This window comes from Equus quagga, chromosome 5 (assembly GCF_021613505.1).
Source record: "Equus quagga isolate Etosha38 chromosome 5, UCLA_HA_Equagga_1.0, whole genome shotgun sequence".
NCBI lineage: Eukaryota > Metazoa > Chordata > Mammalia > Perissodactyla > Equidae > Equus > Equus quagga.
In genome coordinates, this window is record NC_060271.1 from 118,321,306 (window position 1) to 118,344,212 (window position 22,907).

The window sequence follows — 22,907 nt, forward strand, 5'->3', positions numbered from 1 at the left end:
AGATGCCAGGTATTCAGACCACAGGTGATCATGTCATGACCCCATCTTCTTCCTACTACAGATAAATAATACCTTTTACATTTATTATAATCTGTTTCTGTATTTTCTGTTTTATTCTACCAGCAGTCTAGAAGAGTGCTCATTTGCCGCTTTATCCTGTCCTAGAAATATTCCTTCAATAATAGTGGCTTAGAGTACTTTTTTTTTTTTTTTTTAAAGATTTTATTTTTTCCTTTTTCTCCCCAAAGCCCCCAGGTACATCGTTGTGTATTCTTCGTTGTGGGTTCTTCTAGTTGTGGCATGTGGGACGCTGCCTCAGCGTGGTCTGATGAGCAGTGCCATGTCCGCGCCCAGGATTCGAACTAACGAAACACTGGGCCGCCTGCAGCGGAGCGCGCGAACTTAACCACTCGGCCACGGGGCCAGCCCCGGCTTAGAGTACTTTTTAATAACTTGCTAAGCAGGTCTCTCATCATTTTTCCCCAGAAGTTTCTTGGCAATTCTTATGTATTTATTTGACATAAACTTTGAGATTCTGAGTAGAATTGCATCATGTGTATTTTTAACATGGAAGTATCCGAATTAGATAAACATAACTATGAAAAATCAACCCGGAGACACTCAGCACTTTTTTCAGCAAACGCTTTTCTTTATTTTCTTTGTTGTCCTCCATCTTCCTTCTAGTTTTTGACTCCCTCGACACTTTCACAGTACTGAAAGACATTGGATGCATGGTTCTGCTCTCCACAGAGAACTTTTGTCTTTAGATATATCCAAGATGTCTACCAGCGTCTTCTAGTAGGCTTATTTGAGTTATTGAGTAGTACCAGCAGAGAACTGAGAGGAGAAGAGCTGGAAATGTGCAAATAAGCTGCCTTATTCCTCATGTATTGTGAGAAATTATTTTTAATTTAAGAATGCCACACATCTCCATTTATATTGCTCTTTGTTTTGTTAAATAAGTGTGAAAAGATCGGAAAATGAAATCTGATTACAATTAGAAAGTAAAATAATATGTTTATATTTTTTACAGATAATTTTTTATGTACTTAAAACTCTAGAAAATGTGGTAGATGTCTATTAGAATTATTAACATTTAGCCAAGTTGCCACATAGAAGATTATATTCCAAAGCCTACTTTATACGCTTTAAAGTGATCTCGTGATAGGTCCAAATACTACAAGAGACCATTGCAATATATACAAATATGGAATCATGTTGTACACCTGAAACTAATATAATGTTATATGTCAATTATATCTCAGTAAAAAAAAAATAAAAAAATACAAGACCATGGAAATGTGTTCATTTCACAGCTCGGATTCAGTCTGGTGCAACAGTATGCAAGGTGATTAATATCGTTTATTTGAATCTGTGTATGTCCCCCCCCCCCCATTTTACTTCTGGACATTTACAGATTGTAGTAAATTAATTAGTCTTTTGAAAAAAATTTCAGCGTTATTGAGGTATAATTGACAAAATGTAAGTGAAGTAGAATTTTTGCAAAATAGATTTGTGGTACTTCTGTGAGATAAATTTTTCTTGACTTAAATGTTATTAGATACTGGATCAGGATTAAGAAAATTAAAGAATTATTTTTTGTTTAGACATATGGGGGTGAATTTTACATCCATTTTCTTAATGGCAGGCTCTCTGTAGATTGATAGACATTTTATATAGTTTATAAAGTGTTTATGTCAAGTGACTGTTGACCAGTTAATTTTATCTTAAGTTACAAGGATATTCAGACAGAAGCTAATCATTGTATTCTTCTTCTTTTTTTGCAGTGGGACTTCCCCTCTTGCATGCCTGAATGCAATGCTGCACACAAACTCCCGAGGTGAAGAGGGCATCTTCTATAAGGTTCCAGGTAGAATGGGAGTATATACCTTGAAGGTAAATATTTTTGTTAGTCATTTGAAAAGTAAAACCAGGAAGTGACTACATATATTTGCATTATAGAGACAGAATTCTGTTCTTGAAGAGTGATATTTTCAGGAAGAGGGTTACCTCTTCAACCCTGTGTCTAATACTTTTTTTTTTTTTTTTTACTAATCTGTAACCATCTATAGGTAGACCAGAGAAGTAACTTTATTTTTTATTCTTTATGATAATATTTTCTTGAAGGGATGAAGTGAAAATGACTTCCAGTGACTTTTTAAAGGGCCTCACAACGTTCAAATACTAATGAGTGTTACTGTGGAGCATGCACCCTTGATGCTTTATATTACTTCCTCATTTAACTCTCCGTTACAACTCAGAGTTGTGGTTGTTATTCCTTTTTTTTATAAAAGAGAAAGCCCAAATTCAGAAGATTGGATTTTCTTGCCCAGCTTTGGCTAGATAGTATCAGAACCAGAATATGAACCCAGATCTGACTGAAGTCCTGAGACCATGTTCTTTTTGCCATAACAGGTTTGCTAATTTCTAATTCCTGCACTGAGAAGGGACCTTGACTTATCAGTGTCCTTTCAGTTACAAACAAGGAAGCCAACTCAAATAAGTTTGAGTAAAACAGAGAATTTATTAGTTCATATAACTGGAAATTCTAGGGAAACTCAGCCTAGATCCAGGAGCTTAAATGATGTCCTCAGGGATTGGTCTCTCTGCTTTCTTTTGGCTCCATTCTCAGGCAGGCTCTCTCCTCATTGTACCTGACGACCCCCACTCTTCAAGCTGTAAGTCTGGAGAGAAGAGTCTCAGGAACTAAAACAGGAGCCCTTTAGTTAGTTCTGATTTGGCTTGATTGGTTTGGCTTGGCCTGTGTGTCTGTACCTGAATGATTCCTGTTGCCAAATGTGTTGAGTCTTCTGATTGGATGCTTTTAGGTTCATGATTACCCTTGATGTGGGGTTGAATTAAGCCCTCTCAAGAGGCCAGATGAACTGAAGAGAGGGGTTGTTTCCCAAAGGAAATTTATCAGCAGAAGGAGAATTAATGCTTCGCTTGCGATGACTATGTACATGTGTATGTGGGACTCTGTCCCCTCTTGCCTTTTCAGCTTTGAACTGTAGTCATCATGATGCTCAGTGGTTGTGTATAGCCCACTAACATTAAAAAGATCTAACTTACCTATAATACCTCCTTGTTGAACTTCTTGGGGTCACAGGGCTCTAGTCCTACATGGAGCATTCTGCGTTTCTTTTAGGTTTCAGCTGATCTACACCTTCCATAGTGTTAATAACATTTACTAAATGCCTGCTCTATGCTGGACACTGTAGAGGCTATAAAGAAGGATAAACTGTGAGCCATGATCTCTTGAAGCTCACATAGTTATTGGAATAATTGCCTACTGACAAAATACTGTGATAGAAGGTACTGAACTATAAAGAACTGTGATATTATAGGGAAATAAAGATTCATTTTGAATAAAGGGATCTAGAAAGTTTTTGTTTTTCTTAAACTTGTAAGATTTGAGTTGAACTATGGCAGATAAATAATGGAGGAAGTGCCTTTAAGACAAGGGAATAGCTTCCGTAAAAGCACAGATAGAGGGATTCAGAATGGATTTGAAAGTAGAGTAAATTGGAGTGGTTGGACCATAATCTGTGGTGGGCTAGTGTGTAAGGAGTCAGGGGCAAGGTGAACGGTAAGTAAAGATCGAACATTGGAGGCTTTTGAAAACCTGACCAAGCAGTTTTAGAGAGAGAGAGAGAGAGAGAGAGAGAGAGTGAGTCTGTGTTGAGGAGATGGCAGAGGTTTTCCAGGAGAAAAACTTGATCAACTTCGTTTAGGAAGTTAGGAAGATAGTTCAAGTAGGATAGCTTTAAGGGTAAAGCAGGAAAACTTGTCTGTGAGATGGTTATGATTGTTTGGAACAGATAATTGGCCTGAACCACAAGACTGGTGAAAGAGATCTAGGCAAGGGACATTAGAGAAATAAATTATGTACTATTTGGAGTGAGTAAAAGAGAAGGTGAAATGGTTCTTAGATTTGGGGCATGAGCATTTGATCCTGCAGGGATCACAAGTGTAAGAAAAGAAGATAGCTATGTTTGAACTTAAAATACTTGTTGAACCCACAGGTCAAGAGGTCTGGCTGGCAACTAACTCTGTAAAGTTGTTCTGCATTTTGAAGGAAAGAATAGAAAAATATGGAATTGTGTATTGTAAGAAAGTATATAACATAAGAAATGGCTGAGAGAGAAATATCACTAAGTGGAAAATAACAGTTTCTTCCTAGATTAGAGGTTACTATCTTGGCTGTAATGTTATGAGTGCCAATTTTAGCTGGGAAGCTAACATGCCAGAATTATTTTTTATCTGATTATAAAAATAAATTATGTGGGAAAATAAATATATTGAGAGGAAAACACCATCCAAAGTTTTATAACTTGGAAATAACATTCACTAATAATGTTTGTCTATGTGTGTATATTTTTATATACTACATAAGTAGATGGTAGCTAATATTTATTGAGCTCTTATCATATGCCAGGCAGTAAGCATTTTACATTTATTAACTCATTTAATTTCCAAATAATCTTTTAAGTTAGGTACTATTATTGCCATGTTATAGACAGGGAAACTGAAGAATAAGAAGTTAAACTTTGACCAAGGCTGCAAAATTAAACGATAAAGCTAGAATTCAAACCTGGAAAGTCTTAATTTCGTAGTGCTTGATTTGCAGCTACCTTATTATATCTTTCACACACTGTGATGACACAAGTATCCTTTCTGATTAGCATTCTCACTGTCAAATGCGGAAACCAAAGATTCATGTGATTTTTTTAAAAAAATGGTTCCTTTTGTATTTTACTCTTGCTACTTACCAACCAATATTCAGGAACTGATTAGATTCAAATAATGTACTGTCTCTTGCTGTCGAGACTCTGAACTGAATTCACAATACGTAATGGTACTTTACATACTCTCAAATATATATGTATATATATAACATGGATGCTGGAGGTACATGCATTTTACAAAATTGTTATTATATAGTTATTTATCCTGCATATTTTGTCCTTTGCCTGGACATATGTATACCCAGTTTTTGTGTGATTTAAGCCTCTGTGTTGTGCCATGATTGTCATGTATAATTTTTATCTTCGGATTTAGGTGGAAACATTAGCTAATTTGACCCAAAGAAGAGAGATAACAGTTCTGGTTGACACTGAGAGATGACATTGCTGGTTCTGCTGCTGAATCCTATAGTAGTAAAAATTAATCAACACAATTAAGTTGCAGTAGTGCATATCAAAAATTTAATTCCTGTTTGCTGAAATGGTAATGATTAATCCTAATTGGATGCCTACATTTTCAGAAAGATGTGCCGGATGGGGTGAAAGAGCTATCAGAAGGTTCAGAAGAAAGCAGTGATGGTCAGTCAGATTCCCAGAGTTCTGAGAACAGCAGCAGCAGCAGTGATGGTGGCAGCAACAAGGAGGGAAAAAAGAGCAGGTGGAAAAGGAAAGGTAAATCCACCTGATCCCTCAATAAAGTACTGAATGCTGTAGGACAAATGCCCTTGTTAGTAGTTCCTCTTTTCCAGACCCCAGGTCAGTCAGTCTCTTTCCCTTACCCTTTACATCAGTACTGTCCTATAGAATTTCCTATAGTGATGGAAATGTTCTGTATCTATGCTGTCCAACCCAACACAGTAGCCACTAGCTACGTGTATCTATTGAGCACTTGAAATATGGCTAGTGTAACTGAGGAAGTGAATTTTTAATTTTATTTTAAAATAAATAGTTGTATGTGGCTAATGGCTACCACATTGGACAACCTGGCTTGCTAGGTTTTACCTGGGTTTATTCTCACCTTGACCATCCATAACCCTTTTAGGATGCTCTTATTTTATTTTCTCTTGAATCCTCTCTACTAAAATTTGAGCACTTATTGCTCTAACAACTCTCTCCTTACTAGGAAGAGAATGCTTTTCATTTCTACTAGCAAAGACTAAATTTAGTCTACTGGTCTTTGCTCTCATCCTCTGCTTGGTGTCTGCTTGATAGCTTACCCAAAAAACTTTCTTTAGGGAATAAAGTGTTTGTTGCTGCAGCTTCCCTGGGATGGATTTTCTACTTAAGGATGTGTTTTATTACCTGTCCTTGCTAATTATCTGCAGCTTCTTGTCAGAGTCTTCTTGAAGAGGGCAAATAATTTTTACCCCAATATTTATAAGTTGTGCCATACATGGCAAGGCAGATTTTAAGCCAAGTCATGATGGTTCATTTATAAGGACTGATAGAGTGATATTCTAGAACAAAATAAACATCCAAGAGTTTCCCTAGCTTGGATATCCTTTTAGGTTTGAGTTATAGGTGAGCTGTCTTTGGATTTAGAAGCTAGAGTTACGTTTGTTGGCATACTTGACTCATTAATTTTAAGTGCCTTTAGAACTATTGATAGAACTATGTCAGAAAAATAGTCTCCTTCATTAATGTACCTATGGTAATGTATGTGTGACTCCTGGAGAGAACTGAGATAATTAGTGGCATTATCTGTGTTCTCTGGTATATAACTATTACACATGCAATTTGGGCAAATTTTGTAACCAGAGGATTTTAGCTTTAAGATCACAACCACTTGGGAGAGCAACCTAGGGCTCAAATGTTAGGAACAAAGGCAAGACAAAACTGGGACCTCTGACCAATATTCTTGATATATTTTAGAGTAATCCCTCTCAATAGTGAAAGGAGGTGTGGTCTAGGGCCTTAGATTCCTCAAAGTCCACCAACGGCCCTTTTTGGAAGGGTGGAACCAAAAGTATTAAGGGGTCTGTCTCTCCTCTGCTTCCCCCATAGTTTAAACTTTCCTTTTTAAGTTTGGAAATTATTGGTCTAAGATTAGGAACCAAGCCAAGTCATCAGGCAAGAGAAGCAAGATTCATAATTTCTGGATGTGACTGGAAACAGGGAAATCGATATTAAAGGTGGTCAGACCTGTAAACGGAACAAAATCATGGTTTTGGAGGTCTTCACTTTTCAATAGCCACATATGCCGCAGTGGCTGTTTTGAGTAGTGGCTGTTACGTGGTTTTTAAAGGCTATCTCTAAGAACTTAAGGTAAATGTATTGTGAGACAGGAGGATGTAAGAAATAACAATAGAACTCCATTATCAATAGCTTAATGGTAGATTAAAATAGCATAACCTTGCCCTACACTCGGTATAATAATAGAAAATATTAACAGCAAGGTAAGAGCAAATTCAAGAATGTGGTCCAGATAAATTATTTTTAAACTGCCTTTGATTCATTCCTCTTCTAGAAATTGTCACAGTATTGCATATTTATCCTCAGTTTACATAAAGATGAGAAGTTCTGTAAAGACTTTTTCCGATTGTAGGTAGTCTTTTAAACTGAGAATAGAATGGGCTATATATGGTGGTTTGGAAGGTGGAGATGAGAAGTGCACATGATGTCATGTAGAATTCACATATACTCTTACAGCTCTGATATTCTTAAGAAATGGGTGAATGATGAGGTACCAATAATGAATAATGATTTAGTCTCTCATAGAATGTTTTCTGTCATTCATGGGTCATACATATGGCATGTGGTATAGATATGTAAATTTTTAGGTATATAGCTATCAATGTTTTGTAGTCCAGTGCAAAGTGAAGTGGAAAACTTGTAGTTAGCAGTGGCAGTAGCAGCATGCAGCAAAGCAGATCTAAATCAGTTGCAATTATTAATAAAGGTAAAGCAAACTTATTTTGCCTATTCCTTTTTCTTATTTAGGGCTTTTACTCTCAATGTGACATCACTTTATTTCAAATGCATTGTAAGACAGGAAGAACATTGAGATAGTATCAAAACCCACTTCCTTTTATGTACAAAAATAAAGAGCTCTGACAGCAAAACTGATACTTCTAGTTGAAAATCGATAGAAACTCTCTTGATAAAGGTATATCTTTCAGCCAAGTAGGAACAGAGAACAGAACTTTGAAATTCAGTCCAATATTAAAACTAGTTTATTGATTTTCATGTAAAGTGGAAAATTTAGAAATTTGTAGTTTTGATTGCTAATTTTCAGACAGGAAACAATGTTCAAAGAAGAGCTTTATGGAATTCCAAACCAAGGTAAGGTGGAATAACTCCAGAAAATGATTAAAATCATTCTGTTGCTTTTTTTGTAGGATCGTAGCTAAGTGAAGTCTCTGACTTTTCTCCAAAATAAAATATAAATATTGCAGCATGAAGCAACTGTAGAAGTATTATTTTTATCTTCTGATAAAGTTTTCTTAGATTTTGATCTACTTCTGAAGTGTCTTAAGAAAAAATTGGTTGTATGAGATAAACCATTTCACTTATGAGGAATTATTAATTCTTTCCAGGAGTGCGAACTAGAATTAAGTTTACTGCTTGTTCAGAACTACTTTAAATCAAGAATGTGATACATATTGTGTTTGGAGTTATTCAAAATATCATAGACCTATCTGCTCTTTAGCAGCATTTATATATGTGTTAAGTTACTGAATGGGGATGGTTATGTATAGAAATGTCTCCTTTAAAAAGTATGCTGGTTAGAGAAACTCATTTGGGCAAAGTTAACTTACGTGGGGAGAGACCTTTGGAAGAGGATGTTCTTTTTTCGTCTGAGGTGGTTGGTGGCTGAGTTGGAGGTTTTAGCTCTGTCATGTATTAAAAGATGGCTACACTATTGGGACTTGGATAGTTAGGGTACCCAGAAGCAAGGAAAGGTGTTCAGGTGAGGTCTCTCCATCTTTGGTTAGGGCACTGTTTGAATATGATCGGAAGCTACAGCCTGCCCAGCTTGGAGTAATCTGTACCTGATGTGGGAAGAAGGGACTTAGAACTAACACGGTCTGTTACTTCTAGAAATGAAATTCCTCTAAAGAACGACTACTGTGAAAATAAAAACTCTGCCTTAAGAGAAGGATTACTGTTTTTGAAGAGTAAAACAATTTTGGAAACTTCAACTGTTATCAGTCTTTCAACTATTAATCCTTCAACTATATAAAGCTAAGTTTCAATTTTGATATTACTTCTCCATTATTTCTGATAGTCTCTCTGATACTTCAGAGGGGCTCATTGAATGTCTTCAGGAGAAAATAAAAAGTGAGAGATTATTTACTAAAGTTTTAATTCAAATGCATCTAATATGAATAGTCCATTTCCTTTTGACCTTGTTCAATATAATAATCATCCATTGAAATGGAAAATTCTCAGTGCTATTATGTATCTGAAAAGTAGTACTTTCTGAACGTATACTCAGTGGGTAGTATGTAAATGTTCAACAACTTGAAACAACTACTTCAGGAAACTGTGTAAAACTGGCTTTAATGAACCTCAAGTTCTAGAATTTGTTTTAAATAGTTTGCTGAAAACACTTATTTTAAGGTTAAAAATCATTTCTCTACTAGGTTGCTGTTTGGTTTTTTTGGTGACCTTTTTTGGTTTTTTAAATATTGAGTAACTGCTGATCTTTTGATCAGAATTTGTTAATCTTTTGTTATGTCTCTATGTTTATATAAAAGCAAGCATTTTTGTTTTTAATCATATACTAAGTAGGCTCTAAAGTGAGAGTGTTTTTAATCTGTTGAGCAGTCCATACTGGAGGACAGTAGATCAGGGTATGAGCTTGAGAAGCATTGTTTAGGCCATTAGTTTATTTGCTAAACCAAAGAAACATCTCTATTTAAACTACTTGCTACACTCATTCTTTGACTAGTATGCAGTATTTGCCAGGTATTTGAGAAATCACTTTGAATAAGGTGTGGGCTCCATCCATATCTAGAGCTTTAGAAAAATAAGCAAATTCTTAGCAAATGACTTAGTAAGTAACATGTGTTTATATTTATCATACTATAGCAGCATCAGAGAAGGGAGTAGTTAACTTTAGATGGGTTAGTAAGTATTGTATGAACTATAGAAAATTTTAATAAACTGTCCTTTCCTTGAGAGTGTGACCTCTAGGGAAGACAGATATGTCATGGAAATAAAACATATATAAAGGCAAGAAGGTGGAAGTGTGTGTGTACAGTATTTTCAGGAAGCCATTGGAAGGTAAATTTGGCTGGAAGAGGGGATTTGTGGAAAGAAAGAAGGGAAAAGAAGTCATGATCAGACTGTTAATCTTTAGGGCTAGTCTCCATTATTTATAGGTTATTGGTGTGCATAAAGTAATATCTTAGGAAAATTAAGATAATGTAGTATGGCAGCACTGTAGACTCCTCCAAATTTTCATAGCCACATACCAAGAAGAACAAGATTTTTGTTCATAGATCTTTTTCTGTTAGTTTCATCCTCTTGTCCATTTAGTATCTGAGTGAATATATTAGCTTCTTTGGTTCATTTTTCTGCTCACTAGCTTACGTTACATTACATTAGTTTACATTAGCTCAGTTTATTTCTAATCACTGGTATATAGGTTAAAAGAATTCATTTCCATTCTACTGTTGCGAATCACTGGTTGGTGATAGTATGTTTCTTTGGTGCAGGATGATATTAATTGGTGACATTAGTTTCATTTGAAGTAAAAATTAAAACTGGTAATACAGAAGCGTGAAGGATTATTTTTCTCTAGGTACCACTTTGTAAGGAAAAATTATAAACAGCAGCTTGATGTAGTTAAAATGCAGCCTTAATGTTCATTTTTCAAACAATGTCTTATTTTTTGTATGTTTATCCTTTTTAAGATATACCCCAAGGAAATCTTGGTTCCTTATTTTGTAACTGTGGTACTATTCCCATGCCATTCCCCCACACTCCCTCCCTCCCCACTGCCAGCTGGTTTATTCTCAAACTATTCATCACAAAGGACCAGCCCCTCAATACCTTCCCAATCCATTGTGGACCAATACTTAGGTAAAATACAATAAAAATGGCCCAGGAGTGTCTAATTTCTGTGAAAGTAACTAAATGCCTCCTCTCACTTTTGTACTTATCTTGTTACAGACCAGTCTTTGGATAGTATTTGAATAGCAATAGTTTACATGGACAACATTTGAATAGCGATGGTTTAGATGATTTTTCAACCATATAAACTTGGGAATGCTATTTTTCTTTAAAAAAAGAAGGAAGAAGGAAAAATCCGTCATTCCTCCTTTAAAGGAGGAAAAATAAAGTGATCTTATCCCCGTTTTTTGAATTGAGAAAAGAAAATACCTGTTTCCACGAGTAAATAATTAACTATAATAATCGTTACCAGCACTGCAGAGGCATTATGCCAGCTCCCTGTCACTACTCATCCTTCCTCAGAGGTAACCACTGTCTTGACTTCTGTCCATATAGATTTTGCCTATTTTAAAACTTTTAAAATTAAATTATAATACATATTCAGAAAAGTGCTCATATCATAAATATACAGCTTATTGAATTTTCATAAATGGAACAGCACCATGAACCAGAACTCAGATCAAGAAGCAAAACATTGTCAGTACCCCAGCAGCCCTTCTGATAATACCCATTACCCCAAAATAACCACTCTAATAATTTCTGATAGTATAGACTAGACTTATCTGGAACAGAATAGTGTCCAGAAATAGTTTTTTAGATTTATGTAAATCATGCTCTCTTTTTCTTTGCTCAAATGATGTTTGTAAGATTTCATCCATGTTCTTGTGTATGTACATCAGATTCTTAAAACTGTATAGTATTCCATTTTATAAATATTGCCCGGTACCTCAATTTGTTTATCCATTCTACCATTGATGAACATTAGGTTTTTTTCTAATTTTCATCTGTTATATTAATTCTGTGAATGCTTTTGTCTGTCTTTTTGTACTCATTTCTGTTGGGCATATTCTCTGGAGTGGAATTAACTAGCGTATATACTGCCAAACAGTTTTCCAAAGTGGTCCTACCAGTGTATACTCCTACCAGCAATGTATGCAAGTTCCAACTATTTCACATGCTCACTAATTCTTGGTATTGTCAGTCTTTTTAATTTTAGACGTTGGCCGGTATGTAATAGTATCCCATGTTGTTGTTTTTTTTTTTTTTTAACAATTTTTCTTTTAAGATTTTATTTTTTTCCTTTTTCTCCCCAAAGCCCCCCGGTACATAGTTGTATATTCTTTGTTGTGGGTCCTTCTAGTTGTGGCATGTGGGACGCTGCCTCAGCGTGGTTTGATGAGCAGTGCCATGTCCGCGCCCAGGACTCGAACCAACGACACACTGGGCCGCCTGCAGCGGAGCGTGTGAACTTAACCACTGGGCCACGGGGCCAGCCCCATATCCCATGTTGTTTTAAGTTGTATTTTCATGAAAGCTAACAGAATTGGATTCTTTTCATTATTAGTCATTTGGATGTCATCTTTTATGCAGTGCTTATTCCAGTCTTTGCCATTTTTCTATGGGTTATCTTTTTCTTGGTGACTTGTAGGAGTTCTTCATATATTCCCTTGTTGAATATATATATTCCAAATAACTTTTCACTCTCTGAAAGGTATCTTTTGATGAATACAATTTCTTAATTTTAATATAATCCAGTACATCCGTAAGAAAATTGACTTTCCCACTGACATGAAAATAGTTTCTTCTGGGCAATAAAATACGCTTTAACAAATTTGAAGGAATAGAAATCATGTAATGTTTGCACTCCGATCACGATGGAATTAAACTAGAAATCAATAACAGAAAGATAACTGGAGAATCCCAAAATCCATGGAGATTAACCAACACACTTCAGAATAACCATGGTTCAAAGAAAAAATCTCAAGAGAAATTTTAAAGTATTTTGCACTAAATGAAGATGAAAACAGAGCTTATTAAAATTTGTGAAAGCAGTGCTTAGAGGGAAATTTACAACACGGAATGCATATATGGGAAAAAAAAGAATGATCCAAAATCAGTAATCTGAGCTTCCACCTTAGGAAACTGGAAATAGAAGAGCAAATTAAATCGAAAGTAAGCAGAAGAAAAGCAATAGTAAGAATTAGAGCAGAAATCACTGAAATTGAAAACAGAGTATCAACAGAGAAAATCAACAAAACCAGAATCTGGTTCTTTGAAAAGTTCAGTAAAATTGATAAACCTCTACCCAGGCTAAGAAAAAAAGAGAGAAGACACAAATTATAAATATCAGAAATGAGAGGCCATCACTACAGGTCCTATAGACCTTAAAAGGATAATAAAGGAGTCCTATGAACTATTCTCTGCCCTCAAATTTGATAACATACAGGAAATGAACCAATTCCTTGAAAGACAAAATCTGTCAAAATTCAAACAAGAAGAAATAGACCATCTGAGTGGGCCTATATCTATTAAAGAAATTGAATCAATAATTAATTACCTTTCAAAACAGAAAGCACCAGGCCCAGATGGGTTCACTGATGAATTGTATAAAGCATTTAAGAAAGAAATTATACCTGGTTTCTGCGATTTCTTTTCAGAGGATGGAGGCAGAGGGAATACTTCCTAAGTTATTCTGTGAGTCCAGCATTACCCTAATACCAAAACCAGACAAAGACAGGGCAAAAAAAGAAAACTACAGACCAGTGTCTCATGTGAACATAGGTGCAAAAATCCTCAACAAAATACTAGCAAATCTAATTCAATGGTATATGAAAAGAATTATACACCACCACCAAATGGGATTTATCCCAGGTATGCAAGGCTGGTTTATCATTCAAAAATCAGTTAATGTATACCATCATATTGAACAGGCTAAAAATGAACAATCACATCATATCAATAAATGCAGAAAAAGCATTTGACAAAATCCAACACCCATTCATGATAAAAAAAAACACTCTCAGTATACTAAAGACAGTTTTTTCTGTGTTTGTATGTGTTTTAATGAAAGCTTTATTCTTTTATCTTTTACATTTAGATGTACAAACCATCTGGGATTTTGGGGGGATTGTGTGAGAATAAGAATCATGATTTTATTTGTTTTCCCCTATATGGATATCTAAATGACCCAGCACCACTTTTTTGAAAAGACTGTTCTGTCCTTTACTGCATTGCAGTGTCTCCTATGTCATAAGTCAATTGACCACACATTTATGGGTCAGTTTCTGAACTCTGTTTTGTTCCATTGTCATGTTTTATCTGTCCTTGAACCAGTACCATCCCTGTTTTAATTACTGTAGCTTTATATTTAGTCTTGATATGCAATAGTTTGTTTTTCTATTTTGTTCTTCAAGGTTTTTGGCTCTTTTGGCTCATCCCATTTCCATGTAAATTTTAGAATCACCTAGTCAGTTCCCACATGCCCCCTCTCCCATTAATCTGCTAGGATTTTGGTTGGAATTGCATTTAATCCATAGATCGATTTAGGTTCTATTGATGTGTTTCCATTATTAGGCCTTTCAATCCATGAAAGTGTTGAAAGGCTGCATTTTCTATACTTTTCTTTATTTTTTTTTTCATTTTCTATGTAGTTTTCTATGTAGAGGTCTCGCACATCTTTTACTAGAGATTTATTCCTTGACCTTTTTTATTCTATTGTAAATGGATTTTAAATTTTTTCATTTCATAATTGTTTGTTTCAGATATGTAGAAATGTAGTTAATTTTCATAAATTGCCTGTCAGTGTATGTGAAGAGTTTAGGATTTTATCCTATTTGTACTTTAACAAGTTAGCTTTGTATTGATTCATGCATGTTGACAGAAGATGTAGAACTCCTGGGTCAAAGAAAAAGGACTATTACTCACAGCATAGGAGAGTATGAACATTAGCGTATTTTTTTATGTCAGTTCCTCTTTATTCCCAAGTCTCACAGGGATGATGAGATACTGGCCAAGATGCATGCTAGTCACGCAGTGGGTTTGTATTTTAGCCAAGGAACACAGAGCTTGAGGGATTCAGTGCTTTTAAATAGTAAACAGAAATAAGCCTACTTCATCTGTGAAGAGTCGCTGCCTCCTCTCAAGGTTGGTCACTGCAAATATAACCCTGAGAGATGACCCAGGTAAAGAGTGTTCAGGGACTTGCATTCTTGGTATAACCAGCAAGTACTTGTAGCAACAGTCAGGACCCATGGTGGATTGCCTTTCCCAACATTGACATTGTATCCAGCAACATTGCTAAATTATTTTTTAAAATCTAATGGTTTATATATAGGTTTATTCTTAGGATTTTTCACATATGCAAACGTGATTTATGAGTAATGGTAGTTTTATTTTTTTGCCATGTTATTCTGGCTAGTGCTTCCAGTAAAGAGTGAAATAGAAATGGTAACATCGATCATCCTTTTCATTCTCTATTTTTAAGGTAAAGTTTTGAACATTATGCCATTTTAAGAATGATAGTGACTATAGTAGGTTGTTTGTAGATATTCTTTATTAGATAAAGTTAGTTCCCTTCTATTTGTAGTTTGCTAAGAGATTTTATAATGAACAGATATTTAATTTTATCAGTTGCTTTTCCTTCATTTACTGAGATGATTATATTTTTTTCTGTTATTCTTTTAGTGTGGTGAATTATGTTGGTTTTATACATTAAATGGATGGTAAACCATCTTGTAGTCCTAGGATAAACCAACTTGATCATGATAGGTTGTTAACCCTATGTATCACTAGATTTCAGTTTGCTAATATTTTGTATTTGATTTTTTTTGTTTTATTGATGAGAAAGATTAGCCAACTTTTTTCCCTCCATATAATGTGCTTGTCAAAATTTGGTATCATGAAACAAATTGGTAAGTATTCCCTGTTTTTTCATTCTCTGAAAGAATTTCTATAAGATTGTTGATTTTTTTCCTTAAAAAGTTTGGAAGAATTCACTGGTGGAAGCTGACAGCCAGAAAATTTCTTTGTGGGGATATTTTACTTTTCTTTAGAACTTAACAGAAATACTGTAAAATATACATATTGTAAGTCCTCAGTTCACATACATGGATGAGAATGTCAGAATAAATGAAAGTACTCAATAAAATTCCCTGACCTCGTAGCCCAGATAACACTGTAATAGCTTATACTCAATGAATGGCAAAGTATTCTGTTCATACCATCTGTCTAGCTCAGAAAAATAGGCTAAATAAAAGAAGGGCAAGTGTTACAGTTTGAATTGTGTCTCCTCCAAAATGCTGTTTTGAAGTCCTAACCCCTTGTACCTCAGAATGTGACCTTATTTGGAGATAGGATTGTTGCCGAGTTCGTTAATCAAGATGACGTCCTGCTGGAGCCTTAATCCACCAAAACTGGTATCCTTATAAGAAGACAGCCAGGTGAAGACATGGAGACACAAGGAGAACACCACATGATATAAGCTAAGGAACTCCAGGGATTGCTGGTCATCACCAGAAGCTAGGAGAGAGGGATGGAACAGATTCTCCGTCAGAGCCCTCAGAAGGGACCAGCCTTGCTAACACTTTGATTTGGATTTCTAGCCTCTCGAACTGAGAGAGAATAAATGTTAGTTCTTTCAAGCCACCCAGCCTATTGTACTTTTTTACAGCAGCCCTAAGGAACTAATATGAAGAGTGAAGTTCATTTCTCCGCTATACAAACAAGCATATTCCAGTGAAATCTTTTTTAACATGTTATATATAGTTCATCACCTCTGATGCCGTAATCTCTTTGTTAACATTTTAATCATCTTACTTAAGTGAGACCTGCAATAGAAGCTGAAGGGCAAGGAGGCTTGCATATGCAAGGAAATGTAGGGGGATTCAAAACCTCAACCACTTCCCACCATGTTGCTTGTCTTCCTTTCTGTTTTGTATTTGAGGCCATGGCTTTTTCTGAGCTCTCACTTAGTAGAGAGTTGGCTAATTGTTGTGTCCATATTTTTAATGTTTAGTTTTTAAAATTTTGAAACAGTCACAAACTAATAGGATAGTTTCATATATAATACATAGAATTTTTTTTTTCCTTGAATCTTTGGAGAATAAGTTGCTCAGTTGAGAGTAAGATGCCCTATCACTCCACACACTTTAGTGAAGGGATCAGTAAACTTCTTTAACAGACACCTAAAATAAAGATTTGGAATGGATAAAAATAAAAGGAGGATAAAGATACAGTAGGCAAATGTAAATATGAAGAAAGCCATAGTTGCAGAGTTGATATCTGACAGTGAATAATTCAGGAAAAAAGCATTAAAAGAATCAGAGGCTTCAGTTCACAGTGAAAACATAACAGATGGCAGTAGTTATTAATATCTATGCAAGACAATCATTTTCATAAAGTAGAAGCTACAGGAGATGCAAGAAGAAAGAGCATTAATCTTAATAATAAGAAAGTTTTATATATTCCTTTCATTTCAAGACAGGTCAAGTGAACAAAAAAGAAATAGACTATAGAACACTTAACATAATCAGTGAGCTAGCTTGATAGATATGTATCATGCTCTTTATTTGTATAATAGTGAATAAACCTTTTCAAGTGCAAATAGAACAGTTGCAAAAATTGATCATATTTTAGACCACCACAAAAACATCAGTCCCCAATAATTAAAATAGTATATGAAATAATACTGAAAATGACATCAAAAAAGAAAAAGGCTCTTTCACCTAAGTAACATGCTGTTGAATTTCCTTTAGGTCAAAGGAGGATTAAAAACCATAATTCTGGAATACGTTAAAAAAATATATTGTGTCAGAATTTGAGTTACAGGCAAAGCAGTTATCAGGAAACAATTTATAGCATCACATACCTCTTACCAATAAAATAAAATAAGCATACAACTAAAAAAGCTAGGGGAAAAAAAGAATAACATAGTAAGCGAATAGAAAGCTGAAGAAAAGATTAAAATGGAAATTACTGAATTGGAAAAGAGAAAAACATCAGAAACAGTGGTTTTAAAATAAAAGAGGAAAATAGACAAACCACTAACCTACTTTTTTAAAAAAAAGGAAAATGTATAAATATACAAATTAGGCTTGAAATAAAAATCAAAACAAGAAATTTTAAAACTACGAGACTTTCCACAATGCTTTAGAAACTTAAATGGGGCAGTTTTCTAGGAAAATAGAATGTACAAAAATTGAACCCAATAGAGATAGAAAGTCTAAACTAAATTTCCATACAAGTAGAGCTGTAGAAGAGCTCCCCTTTGAAAGAACACCATTCCTAAATGGTTTTTCAGAGGAATTCAACCATATGTTTAAAGATCAAACGTTCTAGTGTTTTTTAAACTATTCCAAAGCAGGAAAAAGAAATCATCCAGTTTTTTTTGGAAGCAGATTTTCCAAACTTCCCAGAGAGTACACATCTGTCTTGTGAATGTTGAGGCAAAATCTTAAATAAAACGTTAGTGTATAGAATGCAACGATACATTAGAAATTATATATCATAAACACATGAGGTTTTTGGATTGCAAGTAAGGTTCATTACTGGGGAATCTACTATTATTCATTGTATTAATAGAGCTAATGTGAAAAGTCATTATCTCTATTTGCTGGAAAGGCCTTTGAGCAAATTCAATATTGAATAAAATCGAGAATTAATGGATACTTCTTTAACATGCTAACTTAGTCAGAAAATAGCATCTTAATGGGGAAACACTATTGGCTTACTCTTTAGTTAGAACAAGTTAAGAACAGGGTGCCCACTGTCTCAATTCTTTCTTTTTTTTTTTTGAGGAAGATTAGCCCTAAGCTAACATCTGCTGCCAATCCTCCTCTTTTTGCTGAGGAAGACTCGCCCTGAGCTAACATCTGTGGTCATCTTCCTCTACTTTATGTGTGGGATGCCTGCCACAGCTTGGCTTGACAAGCTATGCGTAGGTCTGTACCTGGGATCCAAACCAGCAAACCCTGGGCCGCAGGAGCAGAAAGTGTGAACTTAACTGCTGCACCACCAGGCCGACCCCATCTCAATTCTTATATAACATTATGTTGGAGGTATATTTATCAACACAAGTAAGCAAGAGAAAGCAGTTGGAACAATAAGCAACAAGAGAAAGGGAAAACTATTTCTGCAGATGATATGATTATGTATCTGACAAACTCAAAAGAATCAATGGAGATAAAAATTGATAAAGAAGGGAATTTAGTAAAGTAGCAGGATGTAAATAAAATTAATATATAATAGCATCCAACCATCATAAATATAGTTAATAATCAAGGAAAACAGGAACACATTTGTAATAACTACATCAAGAACAACAAAAACTTGAAGACGACCTTTGTAAGAAGATATGTACTAAGATGTTTGAACAACTGAATAGCCAAGAGGATGAGAGTGGATTCATTTCTCACACCATACTCCAGGATAAATTCCAAACAAATTAGAGATATAATAAATGTAAAACATGAAACCAAGTAATAAAGGAAGAGCATGAATTCCTTTCAAAACTCAAGAATAGTGAAACTTTACTAACTGTTGTTTCTGGAGGCTTATGTTTTTATCCTCTGACTTAGCAAACCCTCTTCTGGTAATCAATCCACAGATAAACTGTTAACAACAAAAAATAGTATAGCTTAAGACCAGTGCTTCTCAAACTTGAGCATGCATCAGAATCACTTGGAGAACTTATTATGACACTGATTCTTGGGTCCCATCCTCAGAGTTTTTGATTCACTATATCTGGACTGGGATCCAGTAATTTGCATTTCCAACAGATTTTTAGATAATAATAGTGGTGTTTTTGGTACAGCACCTTAGGAAACACTGAGTAAGACATTGCAGTAATAAGAGCAAAAGACCAAAAAGAAGCAAAGTACTCATCAAAGTTTGGTTGAAGAAATTATGGTACATCTGCACAGTGGAATTCCATGCAGCTATTAAAAGGAATGTGGAAGATCTCTATATTCTGTTGTAGGATATTCCCCAGGATATATTTATTAACTGAGTTAAAAAATTAAGGTGCTGGACATTATAGTACATGATTTTTTGCGTAAAGAAATGGGTAACACAGAAAACCACCAAAATGAAATGGCAGTCAGAAATACAAAGGAAGAGAAACAATGGAAACACAGAACAACCAGAAAACAAAAGATAAAATGGCAATATTAAGCCCTCATATGTCAATAATCACTCTAAATGTAAATGATCTGACTTCTCCAATCAAGAGACACAGAGTAGCTGGATGGATTGGAAAACAAGACCCAGCAATATGCTGCCTTCAGGAAATGCATCTTAGCTCCAAAGACAAACACCAGCTCAAAGTGAAGGGATGGAATACGATACTCCCAGCTAATGGCCAACAAAAGAAAGCAGGTGTTGCCATGCTTTTATCAGATAAAGCAGACTTCAAGTTAAAAAAGACAACGAAAGACAAAAAGGGACAGTACATAATGATAAAAGGGACATTCCACCAAAAGAACATAGCATTTATTAATATATATGCACCTAACACAGGGGCACCAAAGTACGTAAAGCAATTATTAAGAGACCTAAAGGGAGAGTTAACAGCAACACAATAATAGTGGGGGACCTCATCACCCCATTCACATCAATGGGCAGATCATCCAGACAAAAAGTCAACAAGGAAATAGTAGATTTAAATGAAACACTTGATCAGGTGGACTTAATAGATAAATATAGAACATTCCATCTGAAACCAACAGAATATGCATTCTTCTTAAGTGCACATGGATCATTCTGAAAGATAGGCCATATGTTGGGGAACAAGGCAAGCCTCAATAAATTTAAGAAGATTGAAATCATCCCAATCATCTTTTCTGACCACACTGCTATGAATCTAGAAATCAACTACAAGAAAAAAACTGGGAAAGTCAGAAATATGTGGAGACTAAACAACATGCTATTGAATAACCATTGGATCATTGAAGAAATCAAAGGGGAAACTGAAAAATACCTGAAGACAAACAAAAATGAAGATACAACTCTTATGGGATACAACAAAAGCAGTCATCAGAGGGAAATTCATAGCAATACAGACACACCTCAACAAGCAAGAAAAATCTCAAGTAAGTAATCTTAAAATGCACCCAACAGAGCTAGAAAAAGAAGAACAAACAAAGCCCAAAGTCAGCAGAAGGAAGGAAATAATAAAAATCAGAGCTGAAATAGAAAATTAAAAAAGAATAGAAAGAATTAATGAAACTAAGAGCTGGTTCTTTGAGAAGATAAACAGAATTGACAAGCCCTTAGCCAGACTCACCAAGAAAAAAAAAAAGAAGGCTCAAATAAATAAAATTAGAAACAAAAGAGGAGAAATTACAGCAGATAATGCAGAGATACAAAGCATTATAAGAGAATACTACCAAAAAACTATATGCTCAAAAATTGGATAACCTAGAAGAAATGGATGAATTCCTAGACTCATACACTCTCCCAAAACTGAATCAAGAAGAAATAGAGATTCTGAACAGAGCAGTCACATACTTGGAGTATAGAGATTGAAGTAGTATAGGAGTATAGATTGAAAAGTATAGAGATTGAAACAGTAATCAAAAACCTCCCAAAACACAGAAGTCCAGGACCAGATGGCTTCTTTGGAGAATTCTGCCAAACATTCGAAGATTTAGTACCTATCCTTCTCAAACTATTCTGAAAAACTGAAGAAGATGGAATGCTTCCCAGCACATCTATGAGGCCAACATTATCCTGATCCGAAAAACAGACAAGGACATCACAAAGAAGGAAAACTACAGACCAATATCACTGATGAACTTAGGTGCAAAAATCCTCAACAAAATATTGGCAAACTGAATATAGCAGTACATTAAAAGGATCATACACCACGATCAAAGTGGATTTATTCCAGGGATACAGCAATGGTTCAACATCCGCAAATCAATCAATATTTGATACACCACATTAACAGTTTGAGGAATAAGAATCACATGATCATCTCAATAGATGCAGAGAAAGCATTTGACAGGATCCAACATCCATTTATGATAACAACTCTCAATAAAATAGGTATAGAAGGAAAGTATCTCAACATAGTAAAGGCCATAGGCCATATATGACAGACCTTCAGCCAACATCATACTTAATGGTAAAAAACTGAAAGCCATCCCCTTGAGAACAGGAAGGAGACAACTCTCACCACTCCTATTCAACATAGTACTGGAGGTGTTGGCCAGAGCAGTTAACGCAAGAAAAAGAAAGAAAATGAATCCAATTTGGAAAGGATGAAGTGAAACTTTTGCTATTTGCAGATGACATGATTCTAGAAAACCCTAAAGAATCCACCAGAAAACTATTAGAAATAATCAACAACTACAGCAAAGTTTCAGGGTATAAAATCAATTTTAAAAAATCAGTTGCATTCTTATACACTAACAATGAACTAGCAGAAAGAGAAATCAAGAATACAATCCCATTTACAATCACAACACAAAGAATAAAATAATCTAGGAATAAACTTAACCAAAGAGGTGAAAGAGCTGTACACTGAAAACTGTAAGACATTGAAAGAAATTGAAGAAGACATAAAGAAATGGAAATATATTCCACGTTCATGGATCGGAAGAATAAACATAGTTTGGGCCGGCCCCATGGCTGAGTGGTTAAGTTCTTTCACTCTGCTTCAGTGGCCCAGGGTTTCGCTGGTTCGGATCCTAGGCACATGCTGAGGCAGCATCCCACAGGCCACAACTAGAAGGACCTACAAGTAAAAATCCACAACTATTTACTGGGGGGCTTTGGGGAGAAAAAGGAAAAAAAAAAGAATAAACATAGTTAAAATGTCCATACTACCCAGAGCAATCCACGGATTCAATGCAATCCCAATCAAAATCCCAATGACATTCTTCACAGAAATAGAGCAAAGAGTCCAAAAATTTATATGGATCAACAAAAGACTCCAAATAGCCAAAGCAATCCTGAGAAAAGAAGACAGTGGAGGCATCACAATCCCTGACTTCTCAACATACTACAAAGCTATTGTAATCAAAACAGCATTGTACCAGCACCGAAACAGACAAACAGATCAATGGATCAGAATTGAAAGCCCAGAAATAAAACCCCACATCTCTGGACAGTTAATCTTTGACAAAGGAGCCAAGAACATACAATGGAGAAAGGAAAGTCTCTTCAAAAATGGTCTTGGGAAAACTGGGCAGCCACATGAAAGTAGACCATTATCTTGCACGGTACACAAAAATTAACTCAAAGTGGATTAAAGATTTGAAT

At 35.2% G+C, this 22,907-nt stretch overlaps 1 protein-coding gene across 4 annotated transcripts in view; it reads left to right on the top strand.

Moving 5' to 3' along the window:
• The window catches only part of ASXL2 (ASXL transcriptional regulator 2), a 162,483-nt gene that overhangs the window by 94,759 nt on the left and 44,817 nt on the right, over positions 1-22,907 (top strand). For all 4 annotated transcript variants that reach the window (XM_046663135.1, XM_046663136.1, XM_046663137.1 and 1 more), the window contains 2 exons: positions 1,788-1,896; positions 5,267-5,417. In XM_046663135.1, the coding sequence (XP_046519091.1) occupies positions 1,788-1,896; positions 5,267-5,417 (260 nt within the window). The remainder of the gene's footprint in view (positions 1-1,787; positions 1,897-5,266; positions 5,418-22,907) is intronic.